The sequence below is a fragment of the Erpetoichthys calabaricus genome, chromosome 12, assembly GCF_900747795.2.
Source record: "Erpetoichthys calabaricus chromosome 12, fErpCal1.3, whole genome shotgun sequence".
NCBI lineage: Eukaryota > Metazoa > Chordata > Cladistia > Polypteriformes > Polypteridae > Erpetoichthys > Erpetoichthys calabaricus.
The window spans coordinates 129,102,901-129,123,331 of NC_041405.2; the positions used below are offsets into that span (position 1 = coordinate 129,102,901).

A 20,431-nucleotide genomic window follows, 5' to 3' on the forward strand; every position below is an offset into this window, starting at 1 on the left:
AATTAATTTGGATGATACTTGTCACAACAGTATTAATGATTGATCATTTTGCTTACTTTTTTTAAATAAAAGGTGTTCTTTAATTATTATTTTTTCGATATGTTTCTCCATTATCAGCCAGGACCAGCTCCAGCACAGCTGTCACCCGGGGCCAGTTCTAGTTCAAGGACTTGGGGGAAGGTCTCCCATCACTGCCAGCACAGGCGAGGACTTATGGATTGTCTGTGTCATGGGTCGCTATGGTTTGCCCACTGTCTTAGAGTCAGTTTTTATATATATTTTTCCATTATCATCAGGGTCTAACTCCAGTGCAGCAGTCACTCCAGTGTAAGAACTGGAAGTTTGGGAGTTGGGCAAGGGGTCGGGAAGGTCTTTGATCAAAATTTCACTGTCAGCATGTGGAATGTATAGGTTTGTATCATGTACTGCTATTGCATCCTGTGCCACCACCACCAATGTGGTAGAGCCTAACTAGCCACCTTTTTATTATTAAACAATCAGCTGGCAATGTGTTAATTGTATCTTACCACCTAGTAGGAGGTGGTAAATCAAAGACAAAAATACACCTCAGTATTAATTTAAGCATAATTGGCATGCAGTAACATCCAGATGTTTAATATGGTAACACTGAGCTATGGTGTTATAGTTAGCAACAAGCAGGACTAAAAGGTAGCATACTTGAGGTTCTTGTACTTCACCAACAGATGTAAATGTTCTGAACCTGAAAGGTCTTTCAGGCCTTCAGCAAACCAACTAATTTAATAAGATGCATGTGATCATTGTATAATATGATTGTCTATTTATCTGTCTGTACACCTTCTCAATGCAGTACAGGTTTGTGAATGTAAATATGTGATTTGGCATCTCAAGGACACCAGAAATCAGTGGGTGAACTGGACACTGTGTGTACTTTAAACTCTTTAGAACTTAATGCCTTATTAAGATGCACTGCTCTGCCCCACACATTGCACTGCCACTCTCAGACTTGAACTTGGGGTATGACTCCTGAAAAGCAGATGAGCATAACTGCCTAATGGCAAGTTATTTGAAAGCTCACAGGAGCCATCCAGGATGAAAGATATTGTTAAGATATTCTAATATACAGCTTGCATTGTAATCTTTATGCCCTAATTATAGATTTTTTTTATTTTAGCTTCAGCTTTGTCAATTTATTTTAAATAAATTGCCAGATTCTAGATATTCATCATCATTTAGTGATCAGTCAATCACACTATAAAAATGTATCCACCAGCATCTCCTACTAGTGCCAGCCTGCCAGTCTCATGCCAGCTAGTGGGGTCAGTCCTTTCTCTTATGCAGTATCCTTAGTATCATCTTTTGTGTGTGTGTGTATGTCAAGTAGTTCCTAGTAGACTCGATCACACCAGTCACCTGGACTCCACATGTTTTTCAGACTCAGTCCCACCAGCATGCATCCTGTGGCTCAAAGTACATCAGTCATAACAAGTACAGCAGCACTTTTCCTGTCATTTTTTTGCAATATATTCCACCAATCCATTTTGTCATCACTGTTTCTTGGGTTAAAGGAGTCCCTATTTTTTTGCTTTTTTAATTTTCTGAATGTGTTATTCAAATCATAGATTGATAGTAAAACACTCCTTTTCACTATCATCACTTTTCATGCTTTTTGCAACTTCTGAACTAATGTTTCTGAGCTGATTAGTAAAATCATTTTTAGGCTTGGAACTGAAGCCATTATAAGATATACTGTTCTGAACTGTTTGGGATGTTAATGTATAGCTCATAGTAGCCTGTCAGCCTGTTTCATTTAACCTGAGATGGATTGCTTCACCACCACATCACTAATATTCATCCTCCTCAATCTCGGCCTCCATCACATCAATGCCTACCTCTTCATAATCCTTCTCCAGAGCTGCCAGATCTTCTCTGGCCTCTGAGAACTCACCTTCTTCCATGCCCTCTCCCACATACCAGTGCACAAAGGCTCGTTTTGCATACATCAGATCAAACTTGTGATCCAGGCGGGCCCAGGCCTCTGCAATGGCAGTTGTGTTGCTCAACATACAGACGGCGCGCTGCACTTTGGCCAGATCTCCTCCAGGAACTACAGTTGGTGGCTGGTAATTCACTCCAACCTGGAGAAGGAGTACTACTGTAAGACACCTCTTTTTAAACTTGGTCTTTCTGTTACTCAGGGTAAAGTAAAACCTTTATTACCACAAAAATATCAGTTACATGAAATTGGATTCACTACAGCTCTAAATGTAAAATATTAATACAAATGCACAACATATAGACAACAGCAACTGACTTTCCCCAATAACCCACAACTAACCAAACTTAAACACATGATTAATCAAAACGTATGGTCAAGATATTAGGTTCATTGATCTCACAGCTTATGAATAAGTGTGCTTTAAAATCTGGAAGTCCCGGACTTGACTGACCAGTACTGTTCACTAGAGAGCAGCATCCCAGTTACTGTAATAGAGGATTTGTGTGAGAAGCAGGGATCTGCCTCAAGGAGGAGACTAAAACTAAATGGACTGAAGGAGTGAGTTATGGCTAAAGAAGATTTGGTCACTGAATCAGGACAGTCACCACTAGTGCCCCTTTGCATACGTTTGGTCTCTATGTCTCTCTCATTTTCTTTCTCTCTCAATCATCGTGTCAATCAGAGACTATGCCAAAAATAGCCAATTGTCGAATTTAAAAGCCGCCCTGGAGAATATCCTCTTTTGATGTTACTGCTAAGCTTCAGTAAGCTTTCCATGACTATATATATATATATATATATATATATATATATATATATATTATATTATATTATATATATATATATATATATATATATATATATATATAACTCCTATAGTCTTTATATTTGAGTGACTGAAGTACAGGGCACCTGGTGTAACAGAGATTGCCACTGTCTTTTCCTACAGGGTTAGCAGGCTAAGGGGGACTCTCCAATAAGATGAATATAGGGACGTGCAGTACACCATTAGAAATAAGACATGAGTAGAAAATTTTGTGCATCATTTCTACTGTGGCTGAGCACCTTTGTTACTTGTCCTTCAGACACAGTGCAGCGTATGCTGGTACAACCATAGACATGAAAGTCCACACAGACTTCAACTTGCTATAGTTAAATTTGAATGTTCACGTGAAATTAAGTAGTGTGTGGCCTACAAATCGTAAAAGTGACAGTGTGTTTGTTTCAGTGACTGAATTTATATATTAACGTTGTGTTTTGCAGAAAATGCATGGTATAATGATACTTGTCAACAGCAGAATGAAATAGAGGTAAAGTTCTGTCTACTTTTGTTAAAATTTGTATTCTGTGTTGCTACTGTAGCGACTTGACCACTGAGAAAAGAGTCGAGTGAATCTCTGCAGGAGGGAAGCAAAGCCATGTGTGCTGAAGAAAACATAACAGGAGGTGCAATGAACAGAGAGGCAGGTTGGCAAAGGAAAGGAAGCATCTGGTGAAGTGTGAAGGCTTATGAGGCCAGTGATCCCCCTTGAAGAGAAAGTTCAGTGTCTTTAAAGCCTAACAGCGTCATTAATCAGGGCAATAAACAGTGCTTTCAAGAACCAGTAAACAGTTGCTTGTTTTCTGTGTGTTAGCCCGTCATCATGCCTTGGGATTTTATATTATAATTTGTATTTGTATATCATATGAGTTGATAAAAACTACTTTTTGATGAGGAAAAATACAAACTATCAAATTTTGAAGGGGTCAGTTTAGACTTGTGAAGTTATTTCACTGTCAATGTGCTTTCTGTAGAATGATCGCGTATGCATTTTACAAATGTTAAATGACTAAGCTGCTAAAAATAATGCAAAGATGCAAAAAAATTAGGAAAATAAGCACAGTTTTTCTGTGTTGCCAAAAGAAAATAAATTTGTGATGTGATTTAATGTAATCCTCTTTAATAAAATCCCTGTGTGCGTCCATGTGTCCGTGTGTGTGTGTCTTCTGGTGAAGTGCGCATGCGCAGGGCACGGTGCGATGCTTCAAAGGCCGCCTGACATGTCACACAAGACAGAGAGGGCGGGACCTATAAAATATCGCGTGGCCGATCCAATCGGATTTCGGTAAATGAGGTAAGACCTAAAACACAACGCACGAAAAATCCAATCGGGTACTGAGACGTGGAGACCAGCTTCCCCAAAGAGGTGGGATTAGTGTTTGTTGTTGTGCAAGTATTCACTCTGAGGATGTCAGATTTGCGATTAACAAACTTGGCCCGGTAAAGTGTAAAGTGTTTTCCGAAATATACGAATTTTCATGATATTACAATAGGATGACTTTTAAAAGTAGATTTACTTTCGCGCACATAAAATCCGTTGCTGGGGAGACGCCATACATACAATAATCAGCTGCACGCCAGCACAGATTAAAATACTTGCTGGAGTGACGTATTACTGTGAGAGAAAATTAAAGGCACACAATACAGTGACGCATGTTACAGCCACATACAAGCCAGTATTACTGTATCAGAAAATAGACAGTCCTTTGCCATTTAATATAGACTGTTCCTACTAATGTTTATGCACTACTATTCTAGCGCCCGTTATTGTAACAGGCTTAATGTCTAATAATAATAATAATAATATAGCCCTGAATTAACAGAGTATTAACAAAGTAGGTAAAGACTTTTATAAATTTGTAATTAAGCAACGATAAGCATTATTTTCACAACTTTTCATCAATGTATGTTGAAATGCTATAAATTATCATGATTAGAAATCAATGGAATGGAAGATATAAATAAAGATATTTTTTCATTATGATATCTTTTTAGAAAACTGTCCACTAACAGTTTCTGTGAAGAGAGGATTTTAAAAACTGAAAAGTGTGCTCTTGAGGACATTTAAATTCTTATTTTATTATTTTGAACTGTACAATTATTATAGAATTACTCCAGTTGATTAAAATGATCCTTATGAAAAGAAATCTGGAAAGTATATGCAAATATATTACAATGTGATATATACCGTAACGTATTACTTTTTAATATATCGTGATATAAATTTTTGTCCATGCTGCCCAGCAATTCATGGATATCAAGGTGAGAATAAAGAATCTTGTTGGTAAAGGGTTCTAACCAAGGTGTTTTAGCCTCTATGTGTCTAGGTTATTCTCCGGGACAAAGGAAGCCATAGGTTTAGGTTATATTTGGGGGACAGCCGTGTTTTATGCACCACAAAGTTAGTGAGTCCCTATGTTGAGTACTGGAGAGACAGGCTGCGTAAGCATTTCTCATAATCAGTGCTTACGTGGATAGAGTGTGTGTGTGTGAAGTTTAGAGTGTGAGAGTGGACCAATTCAATAATGAATTGGTGAGCTTTGCTCATTCCATGATAATACAAACATACTTTTACTAATAGAACACAGGCAGTTTAAGTAACTCACTCAAGATCCTGCAGTGAGTCAGACAAGTGGCCTGAACCAGCAGGCTATGTAGTTTCCTTTGTGATGTCCTTACTGCTACACCACACATTCTAACACTATTTGACTCACCTTGAATCCAGTAGGACACCAGTCCACAAACTGGATGCTTCTTTTGGTCTTCATAGCAGCAATGGCAAAATTTACATCTTTGGGCACTACATCCCCACGATACAGCATGCAGCAGGCCATGTACTTCCCATGACGAGGGTCACACTTCACCATCTGGTTTGCAGGCTCAAAACAAGAAGCTGTAATCTCAGCCACAGACAGCTGCTCATGGTAGGCCTTCTCCGCAGATATAACTGGGGAATAAGCAACTAGAGGAAAGTGAATACGGGGATATGGCACCAGGTTAGTCTGAAACTCGGTCAAATCCACATTTAAGGCACCATCAAAGCGTAAAGAGGCTGTGATTGAGGACACAATCTGCCCGATGAGTCGATTGAGATTGATGTAGGTGGGCCGCTCAATGTCCAAATTTCTCCGGCATATGTCATAAATAGCTTCATTGTCCACCATAAAGGCGCAGTCAGAGTGCTCCAGGGTGGTGTGTGTGGTCAGAACAGTGTTATAGGGCTCCACCACAGCTGTAGATACCTGTAGGAATGAACATGGACAGATGTTTCAATTGAACCCGCCATCTCCTATTTTCGGCTTTCCCAGTTTCCCACCCATTTTTTGTTGAGCTTGTTTTCATGCCCCTTTAAGAGAAAGTTAAATCGTTTGTCTTGTCACTCTGCTACCTCGATCTAAGTGTGACAGCCAAAAACAAGTTAATGAAATTCCTTAGGGAAACCACCATAACCCTGCAACTTCTGCAACCTGGCAACCCACATCTTCATGCCATTCATATATCTAACCTTTATATCAAGTTCCATTAAGTAAACATCATTAAAAATATGCTTTCCAGAGCCCACCCATCTAATTCTGTCTTTATTGGGCACACGGCAGGAGATATCTCTTGCAACAGTACTTGTTCTCCCACACACACTCTCTCATGACTCATTTAGTTCTACTGATAGGCACATCATTTGAACATGGAAAGAAAACCAGAGGAGCACCACACAGTGACAGGGTGAGGATTCAAGTCCAGGTTTCTGCAACTGTGTGGCAATTCAGACTGAACAAACCCTTTACACCTTACCTGAGGGGCTGGATAGACAGCAAACTCCAGTTTGGACTTCTTCCCATAATCAATACACAGTCGTTCCATGAGGAGAGAGGCAAATCCAGAGCCTGTACCCCCACCAAAGCTGTGGAAGATCAGAAAGCCCTGGAGTCCGGTACACTGGTCAGCCTGGGAAGAATAGTTAAAGGCACACTTTGTAAGCAAAGCATACAACATAAGTTGTTTAGATTTATTACAGTTCCAGAATAAAGATTCATTTTTCAAAGATTTCAGATTCAAAGATTCATTGGGCAAACAATTGGAAAATGCAGATTCATGGAAAAAAAGAATGGTCAATTATAAACACAAGATTGCAGGATGCAACCACTGAAAAAGATTTAGGGGTTTAGGTTGAAACAATATTTTCATCATGTAAGCAATGTACACAAGCTATTGAAAAGGACAAATAAAAGTTAGTTAATATCGCAAAACCTGTTGAATATAAATCAAGGGATGTTATGCAAAGACTATGCTACTCAGACCACATCTGGAATACTGTGAACAATTGTGACCACCACACTACCGGAGATAGCAGCATTTGAAGGAGTGCAGAGGAGTGCAACCAAGTATGTCCCAGGACTTGAGGACATGTCCTACTGTAACAGACTCTGAATTAAACCTGATTACTCTCATGCAGTAGACTGCATGGGGACCTAATCCAGGTATTCAAAATTCTCAAAAGGTGTTGATAAAGTATACCTAGTAGAATTCATTCGAGTAAATGGTGAATCACATACTCAAGGATACCACTGGAAATTAAGTAGAAGTGCATTTAGAACTGAAGACAGGAAGCACTTCTTTGTGCAAAGAGTTGGGGCAATCTGGAACTACTAAGACATATAGTTAAGGCAAATAACCTGTAAGAAGCACTCTGTAGATGAGATAGTCGGAGATCTTAGCTTAGTAGCAGAAAAGAAATGAGCTTGATGGACTGAATGCCCACCTCTCACTCAATTTCTTATGCTCTGATGGGACCAGTTAAACGGATTACATTTGCGTTATTCTTATAATAACCAGGTAGCAGAAAGCTTTCAGATTTTCCTGTCCTAAGTTAAAAATAAAAACCTAGGATTTGCAGTTACTTGACTGTCTCCACTAGCTTATAGTGGCTAATGGGATACTGCTCTTTACAAACTGGCACTCATTTTGCTGCAAACAGTACTATTGCTCACCAATTTACGAATACGATCCAAAACCAATTCAATTATCTCTTTGCCAATCGTGTAATGCCCACGGGCAAAGTTGTTGGCAGCATCCTCCTTGCCTGAGATGAGCTGCTCTGGATGGAACAGACGGCGATATGTTCCTTTTCGCACCTCATCTGAAAGTAAACCCAACATATTGCTTTAGCCATTGACACTCTATAGGCATAGCAAATCCACAAGTGGAAAAGATCCACTGAGTTGACTGCTGTGTCTTACACCAATATTCAGCATTTTATGACAATAAAATTATAGTTTTAAAAACAGTGGAAATTCTATATAGCCTGAATTCAGTCTTGCTTACTGAGCACAGAATGTCCGTGGTATGAAGACTCATGGAAAGAAAATTAATCTAAAAATCAAGTGTTCAAGTCCATTTCTGTAAATTTTAAAAATGTCTCGCTCTCTGACATTCCTCTGCATCATTGATCATCCAATAAACTTGTTCAGAGCTAAAGTGTTGTCAGCTCTGCAATGCAAGCATTTCTTCACTACATATCACCAACATCCTAAACCAGACAGACTGCATTTCTGAGCAGCATTGCCATCCCTGAACTTTCTGAATAACATTCATCTTCAGCCTTGAACTGAGCAAACCATCACCTTTATTAATTTTCCCTATTGAAAATTTTACTGTAAAAATCACTGAGCAGAACAAATGTTTAGGAATCATTGCTGGCTCTGTTAATGTCATGTAACTGAAGGTTCATTTGTTGGATCCCTCAAAGTCTGTGGGCTTTCTGCTGGATACAATTATTTCCACTGAAGTCTCTGCAGCAACTCCACTGGCTGCTTTAGATTTCTTTAGAAATCTTCGATGGAATCTGAAGACTGGCCTGTAAGGTTTGGTGTGTTAAAGGGTTTAGACTTACTGGTAAGGTAATCTAAAACAAGAATCTCAAACCAGGGTCACAGGAAAACACTAAGGTTCATCAAGCAGTATTGGACACAAGGTCGAAAGCAGCACTAGACAGTGTGCCAGTCCATCACAAGCTCCACTCACACTGAGTCAGTTTGAAATTGTCCTCCTTACCCTGATCTGCACATCTTTGGGCACAGAAATCAAACTAAGGATGCGAGACCTGCGAGATGGGACTGGTAATTACCACACCACCATTCTGCAGTAATTAGTAAGGCTCTTCCATAAAAATCAAGAAACAAAGCTAAATTTTAAATGCTGTGAAGTTACATTTATCGGGGAATGGAGTTCAGAACAAGGCAGCATTAAGTGCCATTATAACTTTTTTAAAAAAAACTAAGAGTTATTAGAATGCTGTGACATGAACTCAAGTCAAATCAATGGCCCCAGACAATGCATGGCCATGAAGACAAGTTGAACACCTTTGAGTTAGTCTGAGCACAAGTGCAACTGAAGTCAAAACTACATACTCCGGGAAAGAAACAACAATTTATCTTTTTGGCATCATGGGTTACTTTTGTTTTTAATATTCTTATTGGTGCTTTGGCAATATCATCAAGTTCATTGTGTGCATTTGTTTTTAAATGGGCATCAGCATGAAGGGATATCATTTAGCAATTGCCAATTGTGGTGGCCACTGGAGGATCACTTTGAGAACCAATGTAGTCCTGGTGATCAGCTGAGGCACTGAATAGAAACACTTTTTAGGGGCTTTCTTCTTAATATTAGACTTCATTTGGTTTAGTTTTGTGTTTGCTTCTACTGTTCTACTGCAAATTCTAGTTACTTTTGCCTTATTATTCTATCTTAGTATTTAATAATTGGTTTGTTTTCATTAATAGTTTAGGGTGAGGATTGCTAACATCCAGGAGAGACTTAGAGTAGAGCCACTCACCCTCCGCATCGAGAGGAGCCAATTGAGGTGCTTCGGGCATCTGATAAGGATGCCTACCGGATGCCTCCCTGTGGAGGTTTTACAGCACAACCAGCTGGGAGGAGACCCCGGGGAAGACCCTAAGGCTCAGTGGGAGGATTATATCTCACAGACAGATGGGGAACGCCTTGGGATCCCACAGTATGAGTTGGCAAGTTTCGCTGGGAAAAAGGACGTTTAGGCCTCACTGCTGAGACTGTTGCCCCCGAAACCCCACTTCAGACAAGTGGTGGAAAATATATGAACAAATGAATAGTTTGTGGGGTTTGTGTTTTCTAATTGTTTAGTTCACTTTTTCCTCTTCCTCTCTTGGTTTAGTTTCTGCTTCCCCCTGCTTCTTTATGTAATTTATTGTTTAAAGTATTAAAAATTACATTTTCGATTATTTCCTTTATGTTTAGCTGCCTTTATGTATTCCATCCATCCATTATCCAACCCGCTATATCCTAACTACAGGGTCACGGGGGGTCTGCTGGAGCCAATCCCAGCCAAAACAGGGCGCAAGGCAGGAAACAAACTCCGGGCAGGGTGCCAGCCCACCACAGGGTGCGCACATGCACACACACACACACGCACACACACACACACACACACACACACACACTAGGGACAATTTAGGATCGCCAATGCACGCACCTGACCTGCATGTCTTTGGACTGTGGGAGGAAACTGGAGCACCCGGAGGAAACCCACACAGAAACGGGAAGAACATGCAAACTCCAAGCAGGGAGGACCAGGGAAGCGAACCCGAGTCTCCTAACTGTGAGGCAGCAGTGCTACCCACTGCTCCACCGTGCCGACCGCCTTTATGTGTTGTTTGTTTTAATAATAATGTTTTAATAATAAAAATATCACCTAATTTCTAACTTAATTATTCTTTTGAATTTTATTTTTCATTTAGTCACTTAGATTTTTAAATTACTTTCATGTGTGTCTAATTTAGTTCAAGTGTGCTAGGTGATGGCCTTTGCTGAAGTCTACTTTACATCTGGTCTGTGTGTCATGACCAAGGAATGATCAACAGTCGTCCTGAGTGAGTCTCTCTAGTGTTTGATTTAGCTCTGCCCAGGTTCTTCTGGTTTCTGCCCCAATGTGACTCAGCTTCAGTCCATTCATTTCTGATCTGAACTTTATGGAAAGGTCAAAGCTCTTACAATCTTATCACGCCAATCTGAACAAAATAAAAATTTAATAAAAAAGATATTTATTGCCAACCAACAAAGCAATATTCTGGGGCTTTCCAATGCAAGATTATGAAGTGAGCATGACTTTGAACCTATGGCCACTGTCCACCTCAAAAGCAACCAATTGGTAATATGCATTACAACACAGAAGTAGACACTTGTAATAATCTAGATTGCATCCAGACATATATAACATATAAAAACATAACAGCAAATGAACACTTGCTGCCTTAGAAAGTTAAACAGTATTTTTTAAAGACCTCAGCCAACCTGCAGCCATTTTTTCTACCTTCTTTCAAACAGTAAGGAGACTTTTGGCTCTCACACAATTTCTATCTCCAGACTGTAAATTTAGTGAACAGTCAATCATAATAATAAATATTATAACATTAACAGTAACATCAATTATACATTTTCATTATTTGTACTGATTATGTAATTAGTAATTTGTAAGGTCTGTATTTGCATTTTACCTCATCACAGTACTCTGTGCTTGTACTCAGAGAAGAGCACAATACAAAAAGAAATTTAATTGAATTGAATATGTACTGTGTATGTGTACAGTATATATGCATATATGTATAACAAATATATTTAATGTCATTTTATTATATAGCTATAAATATATCAATATATGTTTTATATATATCTATATACACACGCACACACACACACAATGAAGAAGTTGAATTCTGAGTAATGTTTATTTTTTGCATTTTCATGCTGGTATTTTAATATAATTTTTCTGTTTTTCTGTGTAGACATACAAGTCAAATTTCACTGTAGTATATACATATGACAATAAACTTAATTTTAATCAAATGTATATTTAACAAAAAAATAAATCTCTAGCAATTATATCTATGTTGTTGTCATGACCCCCAACAGCTTTAAGGGGCTCAGATCCACCTAAAAGCAATAGTAGATCAGAAATTGCATGTATTGAGAAGAAAAGGGACTCACCGATCACAGTTGGCTCCAGATCCACAAACACAGCCCTGGGATTGTGTGTGCCAGCCCCTGACTCATAGAAGAAGGTGTCATACGAGTTGTCCCCTCCTCCAAGAGCCTTGTCACCAGGCATGTGCCCATCTGGCTGGATACCATGTTCAAGGCAATACAGTTCCCAGCAGGCATTGCCCATCTGAACTCCAGCTTGCCCAACATGGACAGAAATACACTCACGCTGCAAAAAAGGCAACACACTTTATAGCTAAACACAAGTCAGGCCTTATGCAAAAAAATGAAATCTGAAGCCTCCTTCAGAGTGAAGAATGGAGACAAGATGTCTCACATACCTTTGTGTAAGGCAACCAAAATTAAAATCACCTGATTGACTGCAATTTATTGTATACAAAAAGGATGCATTTAGAAAATGATAGTCATACTCACAAATCCACTTTAGTAAAAACTGTGAACTTAGCTCTGCCGTAGCAAACTAGATTAAATATTTAAGGAAGCCAGGCTATCCATGGACACAAATACACACCACAACTACACACAAACATATATACACACATCTTCCTTTAGTCTGTTAATGTGAAAACTAATTACACACAGTCGACAGGGGAACTCATAGCCCTCACAATATTAAGCTTTGGTTTTAATTAAAAAAAAGCTAATGAACTGACCAAACATCTTGTGCTACTTAACATGTTCCATACTTCACTAATGTTTCCCAAAGGACAGTTTTGACATGCGTGCAGAGCAAAATATCTACAATTCCTTTCTTGTTCTTGTTTCCTTTCCTTTATGAAATGTTTAAAATAAGCCATGCCTTCATCATCATGGATGAATTAGTGTGATCACTGCCCTCCTATCTGGCAAACGGCTTAGATCAGTCTGGACCTAACCTAATATAAGCAAGTTTTGTTTAAACATTTTTGTCATCAGTAATTTTTACTTGGCTTTTTGAGGTATTTTGGTTATTTAAAGGTGGCACGGTGGCGCAGTGGTAGCACTTCTGCCTCGTAGTTGGGAGACTCAGGTTCGCTTCCCGGGTCCTCCCTGCAAGGAGTTTGCATGTTCTCCCCGTGTCTGCGTGGGTTTCATCCGGGTGCTCCAGTTTCCTTCCACAGTCCAAAGACATGCAGGTCAGGTGCATTGGCAATCCGAAATTGTCCCCAGTGTGTGCTTGCTGTGTGGGTGTGTGGGTGCGGTGGGCTGGCACCCTGCCCAGGGTTTGTTTCCTGCCTTGCGCCCTGTGTTGGCTGGGATTGGCTCCAGCAGACCCCTGTGACACTGTGTTAGGATATAGCGGGTTGGACAATGACTGACTGACTGGTTACTTAAGGTGTTATATTCTATTAAGTACACTAGTGCATCTGACACTGATGTAACTACAGTCTTTTAGCTTTCACTGTCATCTGTCTTGGTGCCTGTTTTGCTGGCTTGCAATCGTCAATATCAATGTACAATTAATAGAAACAAGCTATATATAAGAAGTTGAATTAATAAGAAAATGACCAAAGAGAGTTAAGCATCCAAAGCTATAGCAAAATACCAATATTGCTAAATTTGCTTAAAATGTACACTACAGCACTTTTCTGAATTCAGAATAAGAGAAGGCCATCAGCCAAACAATGACATCAGTTAGCAGTCAACTGACTCAAAGATTGTGAACCGAGTTAGAAAAAGAAACCTGCAGCCGCCATACATTTTAATGTGATGGGGACAAAACCTGGTTAACTAGGATGGAGTAGACAAAGCACAAAGAACACAAGTTCAAATACCAATAAAATGCACTTCAACAGAGGGCACAAAATAAATCATAGTAACTTCTTAGTGTATTGGCATTTAAAATCAAAAAATATTACAGTACTATAACTCTTTCCATTTTCCTCCCAACACTGAAAAAGTAAGTACACCACATGAAATTTTTTTTTAATAACATATGTGGACATATGAAGATGTGATCTTCACTTAAACAGTATCTATAGATAAGGGTAATATAATATAACAAACATCATGTCACATTTACATTTTGTAGTCAATTGTATAGTTAAAATGAGAAAAATTCCAACTTCACATGTGGAAACAGTACACCCCTACATTTATCTCTACCACAATTACCTAAGATTAGAATGAGGTGCAAATGATTAGAACACAATTAAAGAGATTCCTGGAAGAGTGTGTTATTTAAAGTATCAGACATTTACTTTGATTTGCTTTTTGTTATTGAATCGTGTCTTATCACCATGCCTCAATCACAAGAGCTTTCTGAGACATTCAGAGAGTCTGGGAAGATTTTTAAAAAGATCTCCAAACAACTGGAAGTCAACCATTCTACTGGATGGAAGATCATCTACAAATGGAGAAGATTTCAAACAACTGTTAACTTGTCTGGGCCAGGCTGTCCCATTTGACCAGAATGTAAAGCATGGTGGTGGAAATGTTATTGTTTGGGGCTGCTTTAGCTGCATCAGGGCCTGAGCAATTAATCGTTATAGAATCCACTAGAAATTCTTCATGGTACCAGTGGGTACCTGAAGATCATGTGAGACCATCTGTCAGAAGATTGAAGCTCAACTGATAAGATATCATATAACATGACCCTAAACGTACCAGTAAAACCCCCATCTGGAAGGACCAAATCAAAGTGCTATGGGGAGATTTGAAACAGGCTGTACATGTAAGACGTCTCCTCAAGCTTAAAGCTTAAAGAATTCTGCGTGGAGGAATTGGAAAACCTTTTTTACCAATTGATTGTCAGAGTCTGGTAGTCAGTTATAGGAAATGCCTGTTTGAGGGGGCAATACCAGCTATTAAAGCCAAGGGTGGACTTACTTTTTCTATTGAGGGGAATGGCACATCTGTTCATTTTTATATTTCTTCTTGAAAAGTTCAATATTCATTTTTTTCCAATTACATCACCTTTATCTAAAGGTATTGTTTAAATGATGGTAAAATCTTGATTATGTCTAAACATTTCACGGCATGTTAACTACTTTCTCACATAACAGTAAGTCTGAAAAGTTTTCCAGTAAGAGGGAATTCGGATTTGAGGGTACATAATAATCCCAGTTTGCACCTTAGAAGAAGAAAAAAAAAAAAATAAAAAAAATAAAAAAAATAATTATATATATATATATATATATATATATATATATATATATATATATATATATATATATATAAAATTAAAGCAGTTAAAGCTACTTACCATGTTTATTTTATTTTTTTAACTGTAAGCAAAAGCTCAAGATGATGCTCAATGGTCTCTTTATGGCTCACAGTCTGCTTTTACTGGGGACCCCAAAGAATCAACTTTAAGGCTAAAATCAAATTAAAAGAATCAATTTTACAAGAATATTGAGAGAAAAGATTTGTTTTACATTCCATTGGTAAATGTAATGAATGCCCACTACTGCTTATTTATAGGTTCATCTGAATATCCAAACTAGCAAACACTGTTGCTTTAACATGACTGAGAAAAAAACATACAGGACAAATAGTTTATATTTGTGTAAAAGAGCTGCACAATCTCTTATGGTCTCCTAAAAATATCCCTTTAAATATTGTGCTTTTTTACCCTTGTAGGTTAATGAAAGGGCAAAGCACTGCCAACCCTCAAGTCTTTCTCGTCAGGTCTGGGACCGGCACTGGGCTGCTAAGGAGCTTTCAAGTGTTGTTGGAGTTGCTCAATATTTTTATGGGGGGGAAACTTCAGATTTACAATTTAGCTGGTGTTCACTCACACCCCACTCCCCCTCCCAGTTATCTATGGGTGGTACAGTCTAACTACCAAGTCAGGACGTATGCTTGGCCATTCTATATGTACCACAGATTTCAAATATAAAACTGTCCATCCATTTTCTGAACCTGGATATTTTATAATGAGTTGTAATTTAATAACAATTTCACTTGGAGGTTCTATATGTTATGGCTAACAAAAAGGAGAGTAAGGATTATCCTTAGCAGCTTATACAGCCTGTCCTGAAACTGAGATTTTAAGCCTAAACCTTTCAGTCATAGCCCAGGCATGTAGTGGACACAAAAGTAAACTGATCACTCAAATTACAGAAGAATGTCTACGTTCTGGCAGCTAGCCTATCACCTCCTTGTAAAGTAACACCAGTGTGTCATAATAAGTGTGCACATTAAGATCACAAAGCCTTTAAGCCCGCAGAACCAAAGCTGTACCTAAAATGGAAAATGAAAAGCTAGTCCAGTCATTATTATCAGTTTACATCAAGCATGATGAACATATTAACAATAAAATGTTCTACTAAAACAATCTGCCATCAGATTTTTCCTTTTTAGGGCCACTGGAAACCAACTATCACCTAGGACGCTCTGTCATAATACAGGGACAAACCATTAAAAGTTACAGATTGCCATCACGGGATGTGTACCCATGGTTACTCACAATGGCCCAGTTTGGAGCTGCCACTAAACCTAACCTGAGCATGTAAGAGGAAGTCAGAGTATGTGAAGAAAACCCGAGTAGAGACAGGTAAGCAGTGGCTAGGAGCTGAACCTTTGACCCTCTTCACCAAAGATTAGCTAATAGTCATATTTATTTACAAAACAAAACTATATTAACAAAATATTATATAGTTTTAACAAAGTTAGTTAATTTATATAATATTGTAACAACCTGTGTAATAAGCAAATACAACTCAGAAGTACTGGAGTTTCTATGTTTTACTTGGGGTCTTTGTTATGTAACAAATGGTGCCCTGTCTTATACGCCATTATCTGGGTTACAGAGCATACCTCCAAAACAATAAAAGAAAGCTTTCCCTATTGAGCCCGTGGCCACCACCAGGGGGCGCCCAGAGGCTCCTAGAGCCCTGGAAACCAGCACTTCCGCCACACCAGGAGGTGCTGGCGGGAGGAATTCCAGGGTCACCTGGAGTGCTTTCGGGTGCTTGTGTGGCACTTCAGCCACACCAGGAAGTGCCGCCGGAAGTTCATGAATCATGGTGGAGATAAAAGGGGACTGCCTTCCTACGATCAGAAAGCCAGAGTTGGGTGGAAGAAGGCAACCCTCGGGATTGAGGAGGAAAGGCGGCCCAAAGAGAACCAGTGAAAGGGCAAGGAGCAAAGGGTGTTTGGTGCTGGAGCACTGTGTGTGTGTGGGACTTGAACTTTGGCGACCTTGTAAATAAAACGTGTGTGTTTTTTTAAGAACTGCCGGTGTCCATCTGTTTGTGTCCGGGCTGTCTTCTCACACTTGATATAACTTTATGCTCACACTGGAGATAACTTTAAGTAATTTCCTTTATTTTTAGCAATACCTTTTCAATTTAAAGAAAAGCCAAGCAAAATGACACCTTTTATTGGCTAACTAAAAGGTGTCATTTTGCTTGGCTTTTCTCTACATTCATAATGGCTAACACGGTACAACACCCTAGTACTTTTCAATTTAAGATATTTTGAAAATATCTGAGTTATCTCAAATATATTTTAGACGTGTAAATTGCCCTTGAGGTATTTCACATTTACTTCCCAATGTATAAGGTGTAATGAAATTCTTGCTTGTATATCTGCCACAGACTTGTGACAGTGTAACAATAAAAAGACAATGAATGAAACACATGCAATATATACAGCATAAGTCGATACAAGCTGCTTTTGGTTAGCCTTAAGGCCTATGAATTAGGGCCTAGTGGTGTGCGTGCCAACAGAAAAACGAGTGTGCAGAATGGCTGAGGTCTTAAATAATACCATTATTCTTTGAAATGCATCATGCCCTAGATATGTCCTGAATAGAATGCAGTTAGGTGCTGGTAATATTCTGAGCAGGCTTCAAAATCAAATCAAATACCGTAAAAGCACTGCAGATATCTTCAGTTTGACTCCCATTTAAATTGGTAAAATATAATTATTAGATGTCTTAAATTTTATAAAATTGTAAAGTGAATTTCTCCTCCATTTCATACACACTTTAAAGTGTATTTAAAGATCTCTAGTTATCCATAATATATTTTAACATTCACAAAACATCACGGTTATGGCAGGCTAAACCTTGTCCTAGCCACATTGAAGATATGTGAATATCACTTTGAGTTGCCTAAAGTAAAACTGAGTGGCCGAGCCATGTGGTGGTTAGCACTTCTGGCTCACAGATCCAGCATCCTGGGCTCAAATTCCATACCTAGTCGTCATGTGTGTGGTCTTTGCATGTTACTCCCATATCCACATGGTTCCTTCTGGTATTGCGGGTCTCATCCCACACCCCCAAAGACATGTTAAATTAGTTAGAATTATTGCCAGTTCTAAACTGACTGCAGCCAGAAATGGACTGGCACCTCACCCAGGGCTGCTTTCAGGATTACCTCTGGCCCAGTGACCCTGAATTAGACTAAGCAAGTTGGTTTGGTAGATGGCATAAAACCTGGTGATTAAAGTCTGTAAGATCCTTGTAAATAATGTGGTAGTTTTCACTGCCAGAAACAGCTGGCCCTTCTGAATGTACTGTTTAGCCCAGTATAATAGCAGAGCTGAAGCATGTGAGCTCGTACTCCACTCATGGACTTTGCAAGACTTTAATATCCAACTCAACACTGAAGGACTCGTGAAGAATAATAATAGTATTAACTACTAGAGTTCTACACTCTCTTACATAAGTAAACCGGGCACTCCATGGCTCAACCCTGCTGCTAGTTAGGAGCCATTTTCTCCCACAGCTAGCAGCAAAGACTTGACATTGTAAGGTATCATAGCAATAAAATGAACTCCTTATATGATGCTGGAGAAACATTGTCCACACATAAATTATCCTTCAAACCAAACCAAAAGACTTAAAAAGCCATTGAAAAAACCTCTTTAGGGAGGAATATTAACGACCTGGTAGCCGTTCTCTCTCTGTCCCATTGGGAATGGGCCCATTTAAGGCTGCTGGGGACTTTTCTAGAATTTCTGAGACAACACCACTTTGGATAGTACAGGGGTTCTCTCAAAAATGCAGCAGTTATATTTGGGAGAGGGACATCTCTTTCATGTCCTGGACACTCTTTATTGGAAGTGAAAACACCACAATATTTTAAACATTCAGAGATTTTAGATGTAGCCATATTATTTCCCTGTTCTTGATCTCATTTCTGCCCCTCCATTCTAGCACATGGTATAATTCGATTGTAAAGTAAATAATCACAACACATTAAGCATGTTACAAGCAGGACTGGGTTAATTCTGGATGCTTCAAGTCCTTCATGATTACTACTGAAGAGTACCTACACCAGACAATAATAAGTTAATAATAGTTATCCAGTAAAAAGTACCATGCTGAAATAAAGGGTATGGCAATCAGAGACTAAAGTTCACTTACCAGCACAGGTCTCTTTGTGACAAACTCATAACAACTCCAGCTCTTAGTCAAGTCTGCATTTTCTGCCATGTCTGCACTTCTTTTTCTTCAAGATACTTCAGTTATCCTCAAATATCTAAAACACAAGAATATAATAAATGTCACCATATTAGACAGTAAGACAGGCAGAAATTAAAGTCACTGCACTAGACAGACAGAGGAAATGGCAGTGTTACAACAGTCAACATGTAAAAAAAACCCAGCCTGCATTCATGTAAATGGTAGATCAACACGTAGAAAAATAAATCAGTTAGATTAGATCAATAATCTAGCTAAAATTTACATCTCAGCATGGCAGATGTGCATACATAGAAAAACCTGCAGCCTGCACTCAAGACTAACGAGTACAATAAACAGATACAGTAAGTCAATAATCTAACTTCAATTAATATCTCAACATGGCAGAAGTGCACAGTCTAGCCATAATGTAGGCTTTAACATCTACTATCTGCTGCTATAAAAGCCCTAGGCTTGTGCTAAAGGTGCCCTTCGGTTTGTTTGACCAGGGTGTCATGGAGAGTATGTGGCACATTCTTCATGACAGCCAGGCACTTTGCCAACATCCTTCTGTCTATTCTGCCTCCAAAGACTCCAAGCTGAAGCCATGAAAAAAGCCAGCCTTCCCATTTTAAGTCAGTGTGCATCTCTCGTGCCACTTCTGCACAGAAGATCATAATGGACACGACAGACTGACAGAACAGGTATAGAAATGTTTTGCCCAAAGCAAACAAACTGAGCATCCTCAGGAAATAGAGTCAGCTCTGGTTCTTAAACAGCATCTGTATTTGAAATGATCAGCAAACAAATAATCAACTAGCAACACTTCCTGGCCGTCCTTACACCATTATACCTTTACAAAGGCAAAACATTCAGCTCTCCAGTGAGCAGTCAATGGTGGCAAATTATGACTGTTTGAAATAGTTAAGTCACGAAACAAGTACACAAAAAGGTTTTAGATAGTGTCTTTTGGGGGAGAATGCCATCCCGAGGTACTTTACAAGAGAAGAGCTATCCATCCATCCATCTTCCAACCCGCTAAATCCGAACACAGGGGTCTGCTGGAGCCAATCCCAGCCAACACAGGGCGCGAGGCAGGAAACCAATCCCGGGCAGGGCGCCAACCCACCACAGGACACACACACCCACCATCCATCCATCCATTTTCCAACCCGCTGAATCCGAACACAGGGTCACGGGGGTCTGCCGGAGCCAATCCCAGCCAACACAGGGCACAAGGCAGGGAACCAATCCTGGGCAGGGTGCCAAC

At 39.2% G+C, this 20,431-nt stretch overlaps 2 protein-coding genes across 2 annotated transcripts in view; one reads left to right on the plus strand and one right to left on the minus strand.

Annotated features, from left to right (window-relative positions):
• The window catches only part of LOC114661546 (uncharacterized), a 245,107-nt gene that overhangs the window by 220,772 nt on the left and 3,904 nt on the right, over positions 1 to 20,431 (plus strand). The gene's annotated exons all lie outside the window — the stretch shown is intronic.
• On the minus strand, positions 1,591 to 12,009 carry LOC114662603 (tubulin alpha-8 chain-like). Its single transcript, XM_028816169.2, has 5 exons — positions 11,814 to 12,009; positions 7,784 to 7,932; positions 6,588 to 6,740; positions 5,513 to 6,040; positions 1,591 to 2,117 (listed from the first exon to the last, which is right to left on the minus strand). Exons 1-5 carry the CDS (start codon positions 11,992 to 11,994, stop codon positions 1,824 to 1,826), a joined length of 1,305 nt encoding a protein of 434 aa, XP_028672002.1. The 5' UTR covers positions 11,995 to 12,009; the 3' UTR covers positions 1,591 to 1,823.

Coding starts and splice junctions, on each gene's coding strand:
- LOC114662603 (XM_028816169.2), bottom strand. CDS start 11,994: ATGGGCAATGCCTGCTGGGAACTGTATTGCCTTGAACATGGTATCCAG. Junction 7,933..11,813: donor TCTGGAGCCAACTGTGATCG/GTGAGTCCCTTT, acceptor GTTTACTTTCAG/ATGAGGTGCGAAAAGGAACA. Junction 2,118..5,512: donor GGTGTCCTACTGGATTCAAG/GTGAGTCAAATA, acceptor CTCCTTCTCCAG/GTTGGAGTGAATTACCAGCC.